Source organism: Brassica oleracea, chromosome C1 (genome assembly GCF_000695525.1).
Source record: "Brassica oleracea var. oleracea cultivar TO1000 chromosome C1, BOL, whole genome shotgun sequence".
In the NCBI taxonomy this organism is placed as follows: domain Eukaryota; kingdom Viridiplantae; phylum Streptophyta; class Magnoliopsida; order Brassicales; family Brassicaceae; genus Brassica; species Brassica oleracea.
The window spans coordinates 6,982,665-7,002,866 of NC_027748.1; the positions used below are offsets into that span (position 1 = coordinate 6,982,665).

Here is a 20,202-nt window from a genome sequence, read left to right on the forward strand (position 1 = left end):
ATATATATATATATATATATATATATATATATATATATATATATATATATATATATATATGTTAGAATCAATCTATATATGGCTATTTAAGTTAAAGATTCGGTCCATCATTTTTTAGTGACAAAATTTATCGAAAGGTGTGTTTGTATTTGATTAATCATAAGCTTTACAGTAAACCAAACAACTAATACTATGATCGGTCATGAGTGAAAAGTCAGATTCCGATGAAAATCATACCGTATCAATTTTTTAAAATAAGATTAATTAACCGCTAACAATACACTATTTTATCAATCATTTAACAACAATATGGAAAAAGCATTCCACCTAAAAGTCGACGAACGTGAAAACCAAAGTGGTGATACTCGGCTGAAAATGGCATCATATAATAGTCTTTTTATCAACGAACAAAAGACGGCGAACGTGAAGCATTCGTGTTTTACTAAAAGCAAATCGTATTTTTATAAATAACGCCAAAAACTAATGACTTATCACACGACCCAAATGTGGAGCCCATCTGTGTATTGTTGTAATTCTTTTCTGTTTAATATAGATTAATATCATCCAAAATAAAATAAAGCATCGTGACCTTATAATTTTGTAAACATACGCACGATTGGGATTTATATAAATCTTAAGAAATTAAAATTTATTGTTTAATATCATATAAAGTATATAATATGATAGTGTGGACATCAATTGGTATAGGCTTTAGAATTTAAATAAACCTCGAATCTATTACTAAGCACAAATATTAGTAGCCATGCCTTTGTAGTATATACTTTATAGGGTATACGTTTGTGCATAAAACATCTATATCGGGAGGTTATTAAGTGAGTATCACACTATTTATTAGAAAAACAACAATAAAAATAGAGAAAGATAGTAAGTGTTTTTAAGATACTCAGGAGAACTTCGTAATGTATTTGTCTCTCATAAATTGATTCGATACGTTTAAAAATTTAAGGGAACTTTAATTTTATACTTACAGTACTATATTAGAATAATAATAATATTTGTTTGAAATACTGTTTTTTAAACACTGAAAATATTATAACATTGAAGGATCCATGGAATGATACACTGAGCCAGCGGAACACTAGTTCCCCGGAGTCCATTGCCGGCGAAAACAGAATTTTCCCAGAAGCTAAAGCCCTTAACAAAAGGGAATACAACACATATACAAAGATCAAAAGAAGTAAACAAAGGATGCACCGAAGACATTAAAACATAAACAGAAAAGCTTGCAGAACCACTAAATCTCTCCATGTGAACTCTGACCAAGGATTATCACAAACAAGATGATAATCAAATCCTCCAATAGTGAATAAGCACAAACCATTTAATGCATGCAGACCACGGCTTCAATTTCGGAAAGACTGAACTGAAACAGACTGAAGCAGTATAGCGACCAAGGGAACGCCTAGAATGAAGCCAAGCAACGAACGAGAGCTCGACCAGATCTCTTGGGATATAACATGGAGCGATCCGATCCACACCAGACCAACCTAATCTAAAGATAGTAGATTAGAAGGGGATCGAAACTGAAGTGAATCCAGAGCAATCAGCAGAGAAACATTGACATGCAGGCAGGAAACGACCGATTCCTCATCATCTGGCGGACAAAATAAGAAGGATCTAGAGCCACACCGCAGATCTCAAAGATCTGATATCACTTACTTCGTACGGACTAGATCCCAACCAGAACAAATATCGACAGTGGCGGAGGGAGGTAAGGGGTAAGAGGGGCAGCTGCCCCCTATGAAATACTGAAATCATTTTTTTTTCCATTGTTTATTTGAGAATTATATGATTATAATGGTGAATTTTCTTATACTGCTCCCTATAAACTGAAGATAAATTTTACATTGCCCCTGGTAAAACTTTCGTCTGGCTCTGCCACTGAATATCGATGCACCCTTAATTCTTTGATCTTCATACCACCGGATTCAATCACCGTAGAACAAGAAGAAAGCTCAAGATGGAGAGAATTTTTAATATCCTAATAAAATAATGCAAAAACAAATGAGTTATAAGCGATTTAGGAATTTACATCGCTAAAAAGTATATTCTTACAATATAAGTCAAGATATATATATAGCATAATAGTTTGTTCATGCGTCGTTATTATGTCACCATCCATATTCAAATTGGATATAATACTTTTTGACGAAACAGAAGAAATAAATAATTACTATGGTACGACTATGAATATGCAAGTTGAATAGAATAAATACGAATCAGAATATTCAATAATCATTACGAACCAGAATATTCGGACTTAAGATTATTTAAGCATTAATGATGATGGGAGTATCAAACTTTAGTTGATGAAAATATAGACATCAAGGAACCAGAGGCAGCAAATCGGTTCATTGTGCTAAAGTGGGGACCTTTCTAGTGTGCATTAATTCTAAATGAAGAAATAGAAGATTGATTACCTAAATTTTAAAAGTAATTATTTTTTCTTAAAAAGAATAATAGAAGTTGGTCATATATATGTTATAATATGTCATATTAATGATATTTAAATTCAAATTCCATTCTCACGAAAATTTTTAAAGGAATGTATTTCTGAAACTCCTTTCAAAGCATCTAAAGTCTCGAAACCTTCCTATGGATGGAGAGTAATTATAGCTGCAAAAGATCTAGTAACTAAAGAACTTCGACGCACAATCGGAACAGGAGAACATACACTCATACCCGTGGCTACCAGATAGGATCACAAGACCACCTATTATGCCACAAGTCTATGATCCTAATATGAAAGTCTCTGATCTGATCGATCCAGTGAAGAAGGATTGGGATTCTACTAAAATCAAGGGCTTTCTAGACCCACACAACATTCCAATGGTGCAAAGTCTACACCTCAGTAGAAACCTCATTCATGATGGATACTGTTGGAACTTATCGATATCAGGCAAATACTCGGTCAAATCGGTATACATGCTTGCAAGATCAAAAAATAATAATAGCAAATCTGATTTCCTTAATCAGCTACTGTCCATTAATCCCTTAAAAGAATGGAAAGTTATAACTTGTAATAAACTCAGCCATTTTCTATGGCAAATTATGTTTGGAGCAATGGCTATAAACGAAAGACTTATCAAGAGACACATTGGGAATGACCCGAGTTGCCCAAGTGGGTGTGCAAAAGAAACAATTAACCACACGATCTTTACATGTCCTCCCGCAATGCAATGTTGGGTCTTATCTACTATTCCATATGCTCCAAGGATTTTTGCTTCACCAAATCTACACACTAATATGGATTACCTTCTTTCAAGGACCCATAGTGAAAAAATTATAGAGGAATCAACCCGAGATTTTTCTTGGCTTATATGATATATCTGGAAAGCGCCTAATGAGAAACTTTTTAATGGTTGGGACTTCTAACCTTTGGACACAACAGACCTCTCTGTTTGATAATGCAATGCTTGGCATAGTGTCAATCAAGAAGAAGATCAGGGTGACCCCGTCATTTAATGCCTACCAGGGAACCGTACATAGTTTACCTACATTCACCTGCCGAGTGGATGGATCATGGAAACATGATGGAACCACAAGTGGAGTGAGATGGATCATCCAATTACAAGATGGATCAATTGATCTCGTCGGCCTCCAAGGTTGCCACATTGGATTGATACATGCAATTCGACTTTTGGAATACATACTTAGATTTATCTTCGTATTCTCAAAGATATTTAAATACAACTACCTGTAATTATAATGAATTTGAATAAGTTTCATGTTGCAGTTTTTCTATAATCTACGGATAAATACGATAGACAATTCATGCATCATATCTATAACCAAGGTAATTTAGTAGTAAAGATTTGGTCCATGACACAGATCCGTCTGTCCTAGGTTCACTTTTTATATAAAGATTTGGTCCATGACACAGATCCGTCTGTCCTAGGTTCACTTTTTATATAAAGATTTGGTCCATGACACAGATCCGTCTGTCCTAGGTTCACTTTTTATATAAAGATTTGGTCCATGACACAGATCCGTCTGTCCTAGGTTCACTTTTTATATGAAATAAAGTTAATCTTATTTTGCCGGTCTCTGTTAATATTTCGGTCCAGATAGTTTATATTGTTATGATAACATATGATTTAACTGTCTATAGCATTAGTCGGAAACTATACTAAACTCGGATAATACAATATAATATGTAGTCAACTATGTAGTGTTAAGTGCATTTTACAGAAAACTGCGACATGACATATAAAAATACATCATATCTGTGATAGATAAAACTCCTAGACGATGCATCTTTTATAAAAAAAAAGTAACTTCGCATCCAAAACTATATTTTTTGAATATATATAAAACTCCGGAATGTAAAACTTTTAAACCTTAACCACAAGATCGTGGAAGTTCCACTAAACAAATACCTATAGTATTCAAATATATATTTTTGTTAACTTTAGTTTTAAAATATTGATCCTCAACTATACATAGCATATTATATCAATAAGAAAGTATCGATTAAATAATTAACTACATTATACATAGTGGATTTAAATTATTAGTAAACAAGATCCAACTTTATAATATTTTTTTCTTTCTCACTTTACTAGCACCTCAACTGAATTTCTTATTTTAGAATGTCTCTAACAATGTACATTTCTATATTTTTTCTAAAATAAAAATTTCTATTATATATGTAGATTTACTCTAATGTATGACTATATAATAAAGTTTTTATATATATTTTAGACGAAAATAATGTATAGAGAAATGCTATGGAGATAAAAATAACATTTTTCTATATTTTCTACTAAAAAGATAATCACTCAATTAGAGAAAATTCAACTATAATAGAATTTTTATATTTTAAGAAAAATTAAAAATTAAGGTGGGTTGTAGTCTTGTAGATAGTCTTAATTGTCGAGTCACGCGTATATTCGACAAAAAGGAATTTCCTCCCGATTAAAGATTTTATCATTAAGGCATGTATCCCCTATATATTATTTGTGAAACATTACAATTTTTTTTTGTAGCCACGTGTCATCACTATGATGATTCTTAGAATTATTAGAGAAATATGTTGGTCCATCTAATTATATAATAAGCTTTTTATTAAACTAACCATAAATTCATTATTAATGTCATTTATTATTTCCTTAAATAAAGATTACAGAATTGCCTAATGTGATTAAAGTATATATATGACAATTAATGATTTTGAATAATAAAGATCTGATAAAAAAATAATGTATCTTCTATCAAATTTGTTTAATTTTTAACTATTAAAATAATTTAAAAAATCACAATAACCATATTATAAGAAATTTTGATTTTTCTTTATATGTTATATTTTGATAAAAATGACTATAAATTACTAAAAGTGTTAAAAGTCTAACATTCAAATTTTGCGATCCATGGTTTAAAATTTTTGTTAAGACAAAATCATATAAATAAAAGTCTAATTTAATTAATCATTAAGATTTAAAATATATATGTATATATATCATTCTAAATTAAACTATAAACCATATTGAATAAATAAATATTTTAATTTCAAAATTTACTTTGAATAAATTTTTTTGATAAAAGTTTTGAACTAACATTGATAATTTTTTTTTGATCAAAAAAACATATGAGTAAAAAACATCATTTAATAGACAATAATATTAAAATATACTATGTATGTTAATATCATTTAAATTTAATTATATATCCTATCAATTTTATTAAAAAATTGTTTGGATTAATAAAATTGATTTATACGTTCGCACCAATTTAATTATATATATAGTAATTACTGATTTTTAATTATTCAATATATATTTATTATTTTATAATATATAAGAACATATAATACATAAAATAATTTTTATATATAATGTTTATTCCGCGCAAGGCGCGGGTTTTAATCTAGTATTTTAGTAAATGCCCATAGGTTCTGACATCTGAGAGATAGAACTTGCTAATGGAGAAGGTTAAGCAATGAAGATGTTTAGAACATAAAATGGTCTCAACCAGATAGACGAACTTGGTAACTACGCTATCTTACAAAATATTATTTCTTTCACATTTTGATGCTATTCTAGAACACATTATTTTCAGGAACTTTGTCATATAAAAACTTGCAAAGTCGCTTCTAGAGAAGAAAAATCAAGAGGTCTCCAAGTAACAAGGTGTTGCAGAAGATTCAGCTTCATCTAGGTCAACATCTCCACAAGTAGAAATAATCGTTGCAAATATATAATCACCAACTTCAAATCTTTCTGCATCCATTCTATACGTTAGCTTCAATTCTTTCCCTGCAAAACCCATTCCTTGCCTAACCCATATTATCATGGCCTTCCATGAAACCAAGTTCTTCTAAGGCATACTGTCAAATACTCGAAAAGCTTCAGAGACAAATCCACATTTTGCATACATATGAATCAAAGCACTTCCCACAAAGACATTTGACATTCTTCTCTCCAATGGAATGGATCGATCTCCCGATGAGAAGAGCTTCTGAATTAGCAATAGCGTCCTCACCAAAAACCTTCTCGAGCGTGTTTCTATTGCTCACTCCATCAAACACTTTTCTGCAATCTGATATCTCCCCACACTTAGCATACATGTCCATCAACGAAGTTCCTACGAAAACATCCTTCTTAATCATCTTCTTAACCACCAAGCTGTGTACATGCCTCCCAGATCTTAACGCTTTCTCTTCACTCAAAGCCTTCAAGATACTACCCTCCGTAAACTCATTAGGCAAGAACCCATGATCCAACATTTCGATAAACATAACCATAGCTTTATTACCATGCCTTTTCTCGAACAAGCAGATATAACAGCTGTCCAAGATATCACATATTTCTCCTCCATCATATCAAAAGCTCGTAACGCACTCATCAAGTCAACTCACTACATTGCGCGTAATAAGTAACAAACAATGAGATTCTCAACTCTAACTTTCACCATACTACCATGTACCTGTCTCCCTAACTCAAACTGATATATCTCCTCCTGCACAAATTCAACAAACAAACAATCCTCTCGTTAGTGAAACGGATCCCATGCTTCAAACAGAGAGAAAGCCTCATCTTCAAAACCGTGTTTCTCTCAGGCACACTGTCGAACACTTTACGTGCATAAACCAAATCACCAATTCTCACACAACTAGTCAAATTATTACCGAAGTTGATCGTCTAAACACTTAAACGCCATCGCGTGAATCCTTTTAATAGAGTCGCATGCCGTTTGAAGACTGTAGCCAATTCGCGAGCAGAGAAGACGAACTCGATGAACCGTAATGATTCACGTACTCTTTCGGGAAACACTAAACCGGTGAAACCCAAATCGAAAGATGATCTCTTTCTGGAAGATAGTCGAAACCCATGTACTCTTCGGTTCCTCTGTTCATCTCGCTTCGGTCTGGAATCGGTGATTGGCGATAAAGTCAGTAACTTCAAGCTTTGCGTCGCCGGAATCTCTGGAATACGAAGGTCCGGTTGAATTGACGTTTACAAGAATATAATCGGAGAAAAAAATCTCTCTAATTTAAAAGTTATTTTAATTAATAATCTGATCATGGTAATTGGTAATAATGACGACAACAAGTAATAATAATAATATCTCGGTCGGTTTCAATTTCGAAAACGAGAGACAAATATACACACACGCCTGAAACACGAATTGTAAATAAAATTACAGCCAATCATAATTAAGCATGTGTCTCACCACTCACCACTTTCCTCTCTTCTTTCAAACACAACTCTCTCACCCCGAAACCCTTACACGATCTCACAAAACGTGTCTCTCTTTACTCTTAACTTCAATCTTCTATCATCAATTTTCTCTGATACAGTTTTTTCATGCAAATTCATATCTTAGCTTTATTTATTGTCACTTCGGTTTCTGATCTTGTGAAGTTAATAGAGTGAATTGTAAAAGCTTCAATCTTTAGAGAAACCCAAAAGCTTTTTTTTTTTCGTTTTGCTGAGAATGAGAAGTTAAAACGAGCTCAAGTTGGGGATATTCGTTTCTTCTCCTGTCGCTTCCTCTTCCTTGTCCAAAAGGTTTTTATTTATTCCGTTAGAATAAAAAGAAAACTCTTTTTGAGAAGATTAAAAAGCTTCAATCTTTAGAGAAACCTCCCAAAAAAAAAGGAGAAAGGAACCCAAAGAAGTCAATCCAAATTCATGAAACAGGTGAATAAAAGCTTCTCAATTTTTTTCTTTCGTCTTCATATTATATCTCCGATTACTGTGTGTTTATGGTTGGTCCATCGTTGTCAATGAAGAAGATGAATTAAAATAAAATAAATCAGGTGGTTGCGTCTCATTTCTTCTCTTGCTTAATTTAAGGAATTACTAGCTATCGTTTCTTCTTATGGGTTTATGTATGTGTATACATTTGGAAATATATAAAAGGAACAATATATTTTAAAAAATCTCTGTATTATATCTTACCTTTTCCAGAATGAATCAGTTTCTTATAGTCCAGATATTGTGAATAGCTTATATAACCTGATTTAGTGTTCTGATATGTATTTGATTTAAAAGCCTCTTTTCTCTCTATGCTCTGCTATTTGTTTTTTTTCTTCTCTGAGAGGGTCCCTTATAATCATCAATTCTCTAAATTGCAATGCTAAAATTGCAGGGTTCGATGAATAGATCATGTCTATGTAGTATCTTAATCACTACTTCTCTCATCTGTGGTGTTTACTTCATTGGCAATGCTTACATCCATCAACAATTTAAAGTGGTACAAACATTCTCTCTCTCTCTTTGTATACTATGTTCTATGCTGCCATGTGAAGAAAATGAAATTGTTGAAAAAATTCTGGTTTTGACTAGAGAAGAGTACTCTGATTTTGATTTACAAGATTTTTTTAATGTAAAAAATTGCAGAAATTGCTAAGATGGGAAATAACTGATAAGATGCATAACATTACTGATAAGATGCATAATGTCACTCATAAGATGCAGAAGGCAACAACATCCGGTACATGCAAGGTTTGTTTTCTAACTTTATTTTGAGTTTCTTATGTTAGATTATGTGATATCAAAAGTTTATGATTAATATTTTTCATTAGAATCTCAATAAGCCAATGGGAACTGAATCATTACCGCAAGGAATTATCGCCAAAACATCAAACCTGGAAACTCAACATCTATGGAACTACGATGACAATGAAAAGGTTGTTCAAGTTAATTTTGTAACAATTTTCACACCTTCTTATTATTATTATTATTATTATTTTTGTAGCTTACTCTTTTGTTGTTGTGTTCCTTTTCTCTGTTTATTTTCAGGGGAATCCGAACCACCGTGGAATGAGCTTGTTAGCTATGGCTGTTGGAATCAAGCAAAAGGAGCTAGTCAACAAACTCATCCAAAAGGTTTTGGCTTTGTCTTTTTTCTTATCATAGTCTTTGTCTTGTGTTGTCAATGAATGATACATATATATTGCTATGAACTTTCAGTTTCCTCCTCGAGATTTTGTGGTCATGCTATTTCACTACGATGGTGTTGTCGACGATTGGAAACAGTATCCATGGAATGAGCATGCTATTCACGTTTCCGTGATGAACCAAACAAAATGGTTTGTTTTATTTATTTTTACAACTTTCATATATATTAAATTAATAATAATAGGAATGATGTTAATGACATGTCACAGGTGGTTCGCTAAGCGGTTCTTGCATCCTGATATAGTTACTGAGTATGAGTATATTTTTCTTTGGGACGAAGATCTTGGTGTCTCTCATTTCAATCCTAAACGGTAATATCCATAGTTTTTTATTTTATTTGATCTCTTAACGTTTATTTAATTTAACATGATGAACTCTTTTTTTTTTTTTTCAGATACTTATCTATTGTCAAAGAAGAAGGTCTTCACATATCGCAACCAGCTCTCGACACTACAAACTCAGAGGTGCATCATCCTATCACCGCTCGTCGCAAGAACTTAAAATTTCATAGGAGGATGTATAAAAACAAAGGTAGCGGAAGATGTGATGACCATAGCTCCAATCCTCCCTGCATAGGGTAAAATGTTCTTCATAAATGTTATGGTTAATCTCTTTCACTTAATTGCGGTTTATAACATGTTAACTTGGATTAATATGCAGGTGGGTAGAAATGATGGCACCTGTTTTCTCCAGAGAAGCATGGAGATGTTCTTGGTATATGATTCAGGTAACATTTTGGTTCGGTTTATTTTGGTATATATAACTCAAGGTTTTAATGCTTTCGGTTTTTGATGTAGAATGATTTGATACATGCTTGGGGGTTGGATATGCAGCTTGGTTACTGTGCTCAAGTTAGTTCCTACTTTCTTAACCGGTTTTAATAACCCCTTACTTCCTCGGTTCTTGTTTTAACTTATTCTTGGTTTTGGATAGGGTGATAGGAAGAAAAACGTAGGTGTAGTTGATGCAGAGTACATAGTTCATTATGGTCTTCCCACTCTTGGTGTGGTTGACGCCACTTCAAGCTCTTCTCAGAATGAGACGAACCCGAAATCACCGGTACGAGTTTCTTCAAGTATTTGTATATGTTTTTTTTAAAGCATAAATGTTTTTTCTTAATGAATCTTAAATTCTTAGGGGAAGGTTTCAGAGGAATCAACAGAGTCTCATGAAGTGGATAATAGACCAGAAGTGAGGATGAAATCGTTTTTAGAGATGAAGAGATTCAAGGAACGTTGGAAGAAAGCTGTGAATGATGATACATGTTGGGCTGATCCGTATTGAAACTCAATAGGGGTAAATCAACGGAACCAAACCGGGTTAACTTTACGAATTATATTTTTTTTTGTGAAATTGTTGTTGTCGAGTATGTTTTGTGCTCTTTACTATTGTTTTGGGAGTACATAAATTCTGTTTTGCTGGGGGGAAATAGTGTACTTTGTAGACCACATAGTAGATTTTTTTTTTTTTGATAATATTATATTAAATTATATTTGTTCCTAGACCATATTCGTTTGCATGTTACATCGAGGCAATTTGTTCGTTTTGTTGATGCAACGATCGCAAATGTTATTTTTATATCGTTAAAAAGTTAGCGACTTAACATAAAAATTCAATGCGATTGAAAACTGTGAGTCACTAGTCGAATAATTTGGTTAAAGGTCTCGCAGCAACATCTGAATTAACATTGTCTCAAGTGTGGTTGGTGGTTCGCTTTTTCTGTGATTTTTCATTATCTTTGTTAATCGGTTTGTGTTTTGAGAGTGATCACTCCACTTCATCTTACTTTTGAAAAGGAGTTTCCCAATCTCACGTTCTTACTTGCCTAGTAGACATGTGTTTAATACTTTTGTTTGGGTTTCCTTTGTACTTTACTGTGAAGATTAGTTACTTGTGTTTCCGCTTGCTTTGTACTTTGAAGATTAGTTACTTGGATTCTTTTAGTCCTCTTATTGGCATTATGTGTCTTTCCTCCGGAACATAGGTTATCTTCAGTTGTAAGTTTTTCCTCTTTAAGTTGAACAACTAGATAAAAAAAACTTGTGGACCTTATTCTTCATGTTTCTAGTGAAAGGAGTATTCGAGTGGTCCGGTGAATAATCTCCTAAACTATATTTGCGAAGTAATTTTGCCACATGTCATCTATACAATCAATTTCCCAAAACAAATATGACATGGCTAATGAAATTGATGACATGACTTGCAAAAAAATATGACATGGATAATTTCATTTAATGTTGATTTATATTTTTGGCAAACTTATTAGAATATGGTAATAATTCATATATTTAATATTGATATTTCTTTTTGGCAAACTTTTTATAAATATGGTAATAGCTCATACATCATCTATAAAATAAATATATTCATATATAACATTTCAAGTTTCGAAATATTATTATTTTTGTATAATTATTCAATTTGTATTACTAAAACTTTCAAAAAAAATTACAATTTTTTTTAAAAAAAAATTAAATATCTAATCGTAAGATCATTAGTTTCTTATATATCTACAAATTGAGTTCTTAGTTTTTTTTATTATTATTTTCAGATTAAAAGACATTGTTAAGATACAATAGCAAATGTGTACATTATTGTTGGGACTCTTGCTACTGATTCTCGTCTCTCCATCATCTGCTTCTCTGGTATCTCCATTCTCTTCTCTTTCTCCAACATTAGCTGCAGATGCAAAGCCATAGATAGAATCAGTAACCGGTGAAAGATTTAAAGGAGGTTGGTGGGAGACTTACGTTGAGAGCGCTGAGCTTCTCGTTCGATCCAAATGATGGTGTGGTCTGATGTTCGTTACAAGAAAGTACAATGTGTTCAAATCTTCCGTCTATGGATACTGCTGTCTTCACAACCGGAAATCTTCCTAATCTGCAACAAATATTTACATAAATTGTGAGAATGTTGTGAGCCATCTTTGAAAGTTTCTAAAAAAAACATATTTTCATAAATCCTCTGGTTCAGCCAACCATAGTTTTACAGTACCAGGTTCATGGGTATCTTCATAACCTCAAATCTAAGTAGCAACAAATCAAAATCAGCCAAATTGACCTCACTATCCAAGGATCTAAGTTAAGCTGAGCAAAAACCAACTTCATGAATCATACCCACACAATAAATTTTACTCCTTTGATAACATCCAACCATGGTTTTAGAGTACAAAGTTCATGGGTATCTCCATAACCTCAAATCTAAGTAACAACATATCAATATTACCCAAATTGACCTAATTATACAAGGATTTAAGCTAAGCTGAGCAATAAAAATCAACACTTTATTATATCCAGATTAGGGTTTGTGATATGAATCAGAGAAGGTAGCTTACTCGTTAGACGATGGCAAGGGTTCTGCAAAGCCTCGACCAGAAAAGAGTCCACTGTCAACCCATTCTCTAACCACCGTTTTGACGGAGGCATTGTGAAAACTAGGTCCATGAGAATAAAAGGGATAGATGTTTCTGGAGACTTCATAAATCCTTGTTGACCTTTTTGGTTTTCCTTTCTCTTGCAACCAAAAGAGAAGACGGAAGTCAAGAGGAAGAAGAGAATCGAAGCATTGACGCCGGCAAGAGGCAGAGAAAGGGAGAGATTGAAAAACCTTTAACATGTGACACGTGTCTCAAGAGACGTTTTTTATTGTCCTTAATTAAGGAACGTTTATTCCAATAATAGCTAATTTTGATTTATTTTTAATTTCAATTACCCTAGAAACCGCAGCTAAGGAATCCCGATAATCATGCTAATACAGACCGGTAGGATAGATAGATGTTCTAATTTTGATGATATAAGTCAATATATACATGTGTGACATGTATTAGGCGAAAACCATAGGTTTTGTGTAGCTAAACTATGTAAACCATAGTTTGTAACTTCAATATCTTTCAAATCTTGTATATTAATATAGTATATATGATAAGAACCAAGTCAAACTCGCACTGTTTATCTAGTTGTAAAAACTCATATACAAACTCATAAACTAAAAGTCTTCGTAGATAACAAACTCATTATGTTTTTGCATGCACTGCACATGAACGGTTCATGATGAACCACATATTTCGACACAACAGTTGAATACTAAGAATCCCAAATGGGACCAAAAGCAGGAACACCAGAAGCCTTACAAGCATTAACAACATCACGACTTCCTTCAGGATTGCTGGTAACAATCACAACCTGAGCTTCAAACTTCTTGGATGCTTTCACGCTCATTTCTGACACATTCGGTCGTCCTAAAATCGCAGTATCGTGAACTACGATCCTATCTTGGTGAGGATAATCTTTAATCCTCTTCACAATCTCCGATCCAAAATTATCATCTAACCCTTTAGCCACCCATATTAGGTATACCTCGGCCTTACTCTGCTGCATGATAAACGATAAAAATACACAAATCCCCGAACCTGTGGCCACAAGTAATACCTGCCCAAAAAATATACATAAATATATTATTATTCAAACAATATTTCAGTAAAGAAAAAGGAATAATCCCTGTAGCCAATATTAATTCTTTTTTTTTGAAGAAAAGCCAATATTAATTCTTAACTGATATGTTTTGTGTTGTTGTAAATAATCCAACAAATAAACTGTTGAAATATGTCACAAGTTATTTTTTTTTTTTGGTCGAAATGTCACAAGCTAAAATTCGGAGTTTTATAGAAATGTATTTTACCTTGTCATACAAGTTAACAAGATAGGGTAAGCCAGCAAAGTGAACCGTTCGGACCCATAAGTGTGTCGGAGGTTTTGAGACTAAAGACTTGGTGAAGTCTCCGACAGCACCAGCTAACATCATGTGCGATGTCTTACCATCAGAGATAATCCCAAAAGCGTGCCATTCCGACAACGGCGATGGACTTATCCGACCCAAGATCCCTGACTTCACGCCTCCTCTGAACTTGATCAGTGACGCATGGCCTGATAGAGATGACACATCGACCGGAACGCGTCTCACACTCAACCAAGGGAGCACAACCGCGATTGTGATCGCTAGTGTAAACCAAAAATCTTGCGTTTTGATCAGTTTCGAGCCGAGATTGTCGGTGTAAGATCTTGATATTGGATCGTAAGAGATCATTAGAACTATAAACGCCCAAACAAGGCCCAAAGCAGCCCAACCGGAGAATCTGTGGACGCGTTCAAAGACGTTGTGGTGTAAATGACGAACAAGTGGAAACGCGGCCAAGGAAGTGAGGCAGAGGAGAGACAGAATCGCAGACGCAACCGCTATGATCGCGGTTGAAGCGTTGTCCCTGTCTTTAAGAGTGAGAACCAACGCGTAAACGAGCCAAGCGATCGAGGAAACGCCGCAGCCGCTGTGGATACCGCCTAGGCTTTGTAAGAGCGACGTGACCGCGGTTTTGATGCGGAGAGGGACAAAGGAGTGTCCGAGGATCTTCACGGTTAGGTAGAAAATGAGTCTCAAGAAGGCTTCGCTTCTGCAGAGAGTTAGGACAAGAATGTTGGCGAGTGAAAACAGAGATGCTCTGTTTCTAGCGTAAGTGAAACGTCCCGTGGCGGCAAGAACGAGAGCTAGAACGTTTAGAAACAGTGAAGTGACGAAGAGACGTTTGTAAACGGTGAATAATCCTTGATCAAGAAGAATGATTGATAGTCTCGAGGCGCGTTTCTTTAGAATTGGCGGTTGCTGCGGTTGCTCACTGTGTTGTTCGCCTCCTTCCTTGGTTCCACCTTCTTCTATGTAGTAAATATTGTCGTCTTCTTCTTCTTCTTCTTCTTCTTCTTCTTCGTTGTCAAGGTCCAAGTCGCAGAAGTGACTGCTGGTTCGGCTCATGGAGTGTAGGATGGATGAAGGGGAAACTTTTGAAGCCTTTCTTATGAGTTGAAACCTGCTGCTTGATTTCTCACGTTCAGCGTTTGCGTTGCGGTTTTGATCATTTGTGAAGATAGCAAAAGGGTTTGCATGAGGGTTTATCTCAGACGCGACTCCTCGACAGCTATAAAATCTAACGATCGGTGCGTTTACCATTCTTCTTCTTTTTTTTCCTTTATCTTCTGTTTGTGTGGATTAGAAGCAAAAAAAAAAAGACTCAAGACACAATGCCAACGTATTGAGCTGTGATTATCTTGTTTTATGTCTTTGTTCTGGCTTTGTGAAGAGCATTCCTAGTTATACAGTATAATAATTTGTTATCACTATTTTGTTTTACGGAAAATCATTAACTATGTAACGCGTAAGTATAAGTAGGAGTATGGAATGTTGTATGGAAATAGTAATACTGACAAGTTACAGAAACAAAAAAAGTAATGCTGACTTCCAACTTGATTTTAAAATTATATTGAGCTTTGATAAACGTCTGTTAGAGCTTATTTTAAGAAAAACAACTATGTAACGCCAGCCCTTTCGCAAAAAAACAACAGCTATGTAACGCGTAAGAATAAATAGGAGTCTATGACATACTACAGGATGGGTTTATAAGGAAACTGACAGTTTGATTTAGAATTAAATATGCTAAAATGCTATAATACGTACGCGTTAAAAAAGTATGAATTTATGACTGATAGGTACGGATATTTTTGATGAATTTTTTTTAAACAAATTTTTGATGAATATATTTTTGATGAATATATTTTTGATTATTTACCCTTTTGAGAAAAAGGTAGTTCGTTGACAAAAAAGAGAATAGTTGTTCCTTTAGGCTTGGGCATTCATGATCTCATTCGGTTTTGGTTTTGTCTAATCGGGTCTCAGTTTTTTGGGTTTATCAAAATCAGTCTCATTTGGGTTATATGAAAGTTTGGTTTGAGAACGGTTCGGGTTCAGTTGGAGGTTAATTAATCTTCAAAGAACCGGTACAACCCGATGTATTTTCGGGTTTGAGTTCCAATTGGTTATTCGATTTAAAAGTACTTGATTTGTACCTATTTTGTAACCAAAACCTAAGTAAAATCGGGTTCTTTGGTTTTAAAGTATCTGATTTGTACCTATTTTGTAACCAAAACATAAGTAAAATCGATTTAAAAATAAGAATATCAAACGTGATCATTCAAAATCAAACAAAAGGTAAATATAGTTATTGATAAAAAGACACCAAATAAATGAAAGCATAAAACGAAAACCAAATTCTCATGAAATGAAAAACATTATTCAATGAAAACAAAACCAAAATAAAAAAAATATCAAGCTTCAACCGCCACCTTCAACCATCAATCTTCATGTAATAGATAAAATTATTTAGATGTTCAATAATATCTTAGTGTACTTTGGATACATATTAGGAATTGAGAGCATGTTTGGTACAAGTTCTTTTTGGGATTTTGAATGTTTCGGTTTTTATCGGATATTCATTTAGATTTGGGTTCGGTTCGGATAATACACATAACCTGAAATACCATAAAACAAGATCCATTCGGTATTTATGCCGGTTTGGATCGGTCTGGATTCATTTTTATCAAATTAGGTTTTGTTCTGTTTTTCAGATTCAATTTATTTGCCCAGCCCTAGTTGTTATTTCATTTTTCTGAAGAAATTTTTTTAAAAAAAATTATTTATATGTGGAGATAACTATATGCATAAGAAGCTTAAGTGGTTAACACATTATGACACCTTCATATAACTATTTCAATCAATATGTATGACCTTCTAATAAATGACACTTAATATCAACTAGGGGTGAGCACTTCGGTTATTTTCTTGGTTCGGTTCGGTTTGGTTAGTTCGGTTCTAGTATTTTTCCAGCTAAAGAAAACCATAGTTAGTTTGGTTCGGTTTGTGTTCAGTTCGGTTTATATTCAGTTCGGTTTGTATTCGGTTCGGTTTGTTTTTTTGGATCGGTTTAATTAGATTCTTCTTAGTTTAATTTTGCTAAGAGAAATTATATTTTAAAACATAAATTATGTGAACTAAATTCAATTTAAAACTGAAACAAAAACCTTTAAAAGTCACAAAAAGTATATAAAAATTAAAACAAATGAAAGTTAACTAAAGTAAAAAAACAACATCATTAGTAATGTCTCTTATATCATTAAAATTAAAAATCCTGCAATGAATGAAATATTTTACATCAAATATTTTTATGATTACATATTAGGTTAAAAGAATATATGTTAATGAATGAAAAATGGAAAATATGTGGCTTAGTATTAGAATTTTAGTATATTGGTATTACTAATATTTTAAATTTAAATAATTACAAAAACACATCGGTTTCTCGGTTCGGTTCGGTTTAAAACCGAATCATTCGGGTTGGGAAAATCTTCAATTTGATCTTAGAGTTAATATGACATACTGTAGCATGTACTTTATATTGAGATACTATCCAATTTGATCTTAGAGTTAATATGAAAACTCATGCTAAAATCTGTTATACGTTAGTTTTTGATAAAACAAAAAAGTCTAGTGGTCGGTAGATTTTGGGGGAATTTGGGTTCAAATCAATTCTACAACATTTAGCATGTATGGTCAACGGGATATGGGACGATACTTTGGACCTCATTTAAAACTTCGAAGAAATGATCCATCCGTAAACTACATTTTTTTTAGAATTACCTTGAGTCTTTCTGTGATTAATAATAGTAATAGAAAAAACTATAGACTTTTAAGAGCAATCACAGCTTAGAGTTCGTATTCAATATCTTAGAATAAAAGAAATTAGAAAGATAAAACTGTAAAAGTATGATCGAGACAGAAAACGATTCATCTGAAATATCTTTGGAATTCTTGTTTAACCAGTTGTCATATTTGTAATTAGTTTTGCCTTTTTAAAAAAAAAATAAAACTAACTAACAAAACATTAAAATAAAATATTTTGGTAGAGAAAATTGAATATTTCATCGCTGAAGTAGTGAAGTTGCTCTTAAGCAACGAAAGATTTTGTGATTGTTACGTAGCATGAATTTTATACTGAGAACTACTAGTCAATTTGATCTTAGAATGAAAATGATAAATTTCATGCTAGGAGTGCGCAAAAAAAAAAAAAAAAATCATGCTATGATATATGTCACCTACTGTTATAAAAAGAACTGGAATTTTATTGTATCGCGGGAATTTGAATAAGAGCAAAATTTATACCCGTAAAATTTTTAACACTGATAGAAAGGGTTTATTATAGAAAGAAGAGAAGGTTGAGGGATGCATTACAATGAACGAAAAACGTTCGTATATATCAAAAGAAATTTACTATGCAAATAGTGCAACGAGCCCCACATCTTTTTATATTTTCAAACATTGCGGCTCCTCCTTTTTTTGACTTTCGTAACACTCCCCCTTGGGGCCCGGTGTCACTATCCGCTCTCGCTCAACGTCTTTGTTGCCTCGTTAAAAACCTTTCTAGGAAAACCCAATGGGAAAAACCATAGTAAGGTAAAAAGAGTACAACTACGCAAGCTCCCCCTCGAATGAGCAGTCATAGATCCTTCTGATGACGCATTCCAATGTTACGAACATGTTTTCTGAATACCGAAGTCGGAAGTGATTTTGTGAAGAGGTCAGCTGCATTGTCGCATGATTGGACATATCTTACTTCAATCTCTTTCTTCTTTACGAGCTCTTGAGTGTATGAGAAGAACTTCGGATGAATATGCTTTGTTCTATCGCTTTTAATATATCCGTCCTTTGTTTGAGCAACACATGCTGCGGATCAAGATATAACAATGATGGTACACTCCATTTTATATCACTTCCAACATTTTTGTTTTCTCCCCCTAGAACTGGGAATACATTTTCGTCAAAATGACAATCAGCAAAACGTGCTGTAAAGACGTCACCAGTCTGTGGTTCTAGGTATCTTATAATTGATGGAGAATCACAACCAACATATATTCCCAATCTTCTTTGTGGTCCCATCTTTGTACGTTGTGGTGGTGCTACAGGCCCATATACCGCACAACCAAAGATTCTAAAGTGGGAATGTTTGGTTCTCGACCAAACGCTAACTGTAGTGGAGAATACTTATGGTATGCACTCGGTCTGATCCGAATGAGTGCTTCTGCATGCAAAATGGCATGTCCCCATACAGAGGTTGGAAGTTTTGATTTCATGATCAATGGTCTTGCAATCAGTTGCAGACGCTTAATTAACGATTCAGCCAAACCATTTTGCGTATGAACATGAGCAACCGAATGTTCAACTTCAATTCCCATTACCATACAATAGTCATTGAATGCTTGGGATGTGAATTCACCAGCGTTGTCTAGTCTAACTCTTTTAATAGTATAATCAGAAAACTTTGCTCGCAGTTTGATTATCTGAGTTAGAAATCTCGCAAATGCCACATTTCGAGATGATAATAGACAAACGTGTGACCATCTACTGGATGCGTCAATTAATACCATAAAATAGTGGAATGGTCCACATGGTGGATGTATCGGTCCACATATATCACCTTGAATTCTTTCAAGGAACTTTGGTGATTCTTTATCGATTTTGGTTGGCGATGGCCTTACGATCAATTTTCCTAGAGAACATGCAACACATGTCATTTTATTCCCTTGAGAAATCTCCTGGATTTTCAGTGAATGACCATGCGAGCTCTCTATGATTCTACGCATCATTGTGGTGTCCGGGTGACCGAGGCGATCATGCCATAAATTAAAATCTTATGGATTTTGTTTTACCATAAAATTTGATTCGATTGCATTGATATAAGTATGGTGTAATCCCGAAGGAAGTTCTGGAAACTTTTCCAATATGTGTCTTTTGCCAAATTTATCAGAAGTTATATATATACACTTCTTTCCATTTTCAGTTACAGACTGAGTATCATATCCTTGACGATATATGTCTTTAAAACTCAACAAATTTCTTCTGGAAT

The 20,202-nt window shown here is 33.6% G+C and overlaps 3 protein-coding genes across 4 annotated transcripts; 1 reads left to right on the forward strand and 2 right to left on the reverse strand.

Annotated features, from left to right (window-relative positions):
• Window positions 1–6,273: 6,273 nt before the first annotated feature.
• LOC106330285 (pentatricopeptide repeat-containing protein At4g18520) lies at window positions 6,274–7,475 on the reverse strand (the record flags this gene model as incomplete). The annotated part of the gene is given in 8 exon segments (XM_013768783.1): window positions 6,274–6,780; window positions 6,783–6,861; window positions 6,864–6,900; window positions 6,902–6,969; window positions 6,972–7,152; window positions 7,154–7,197; window positions 7,199–7,288; window positions 7,290–7,475. Coding segments are annotated over 8 exon segments (1,098 nt in total), but the record flags the coding sequence as incomplete, so codon positions are not given.
• A 207-nt stretch (window positions 7,476–7,682) lies between these two features.
• Window positions 7,683–10,932, forward strand: LOC106322967. 2 transcript variants are annotated; one of them, XM_013761120.1, is made up of 12 exons: window positions 7,683–8,162; window positions 8,614–8,718; window positions 8,865–8,969; window positions 9,050–9,154; window positions 9,267–9,353; window positions 9,438–9,556; window positions 9,635–9,736; window positions 9,820–10,002; window positions 10,086–10,152; window positions 10,223–10,276; window positions 10,359–10,484; window positions 10,563–10,932. In XM_013761120.1, the coding sequence occupies exons 1-12, from the start codon at window positions 8,154–8,156 to the stop codon at window positions 10,707–10,709; spliced, it is 1,209 nt and encodes a 402-aa protein (XP_013616574.1). In that variant the 5' UTR covers window positions 7,683–8,153; the 3' UTR covers window positions 10,710–10,932. The 2 variants fall into 2 exon arrangements, with proteins under 2 accessions (XP_013616574.1, XP_013616579.1); XM_013761125.1 differs by having other exon boundaries at window positions 10,569–10,932.
• A 2,568-nt stretch (window positions 10,933–13,500) lies between these two features.
• Window positions 13,501–15,514, reverse strand: LOC106299585. The gene is given in 4 exon segments (XM_013735656.1): window positions 13,501–13,718; window positions 13,781–13,839; window positions 13,841–13,852; window positions 14,103–15,514. Coding segments are annotated over 4 exon segments (1,599 nt in total). The 5' UTR covers window positions 15,420–15,514; the 3' UTR covers window positions 13,501–13,507.
• Window positions 15,515–20,202: the final 4,688 nt, after the last annotated feature.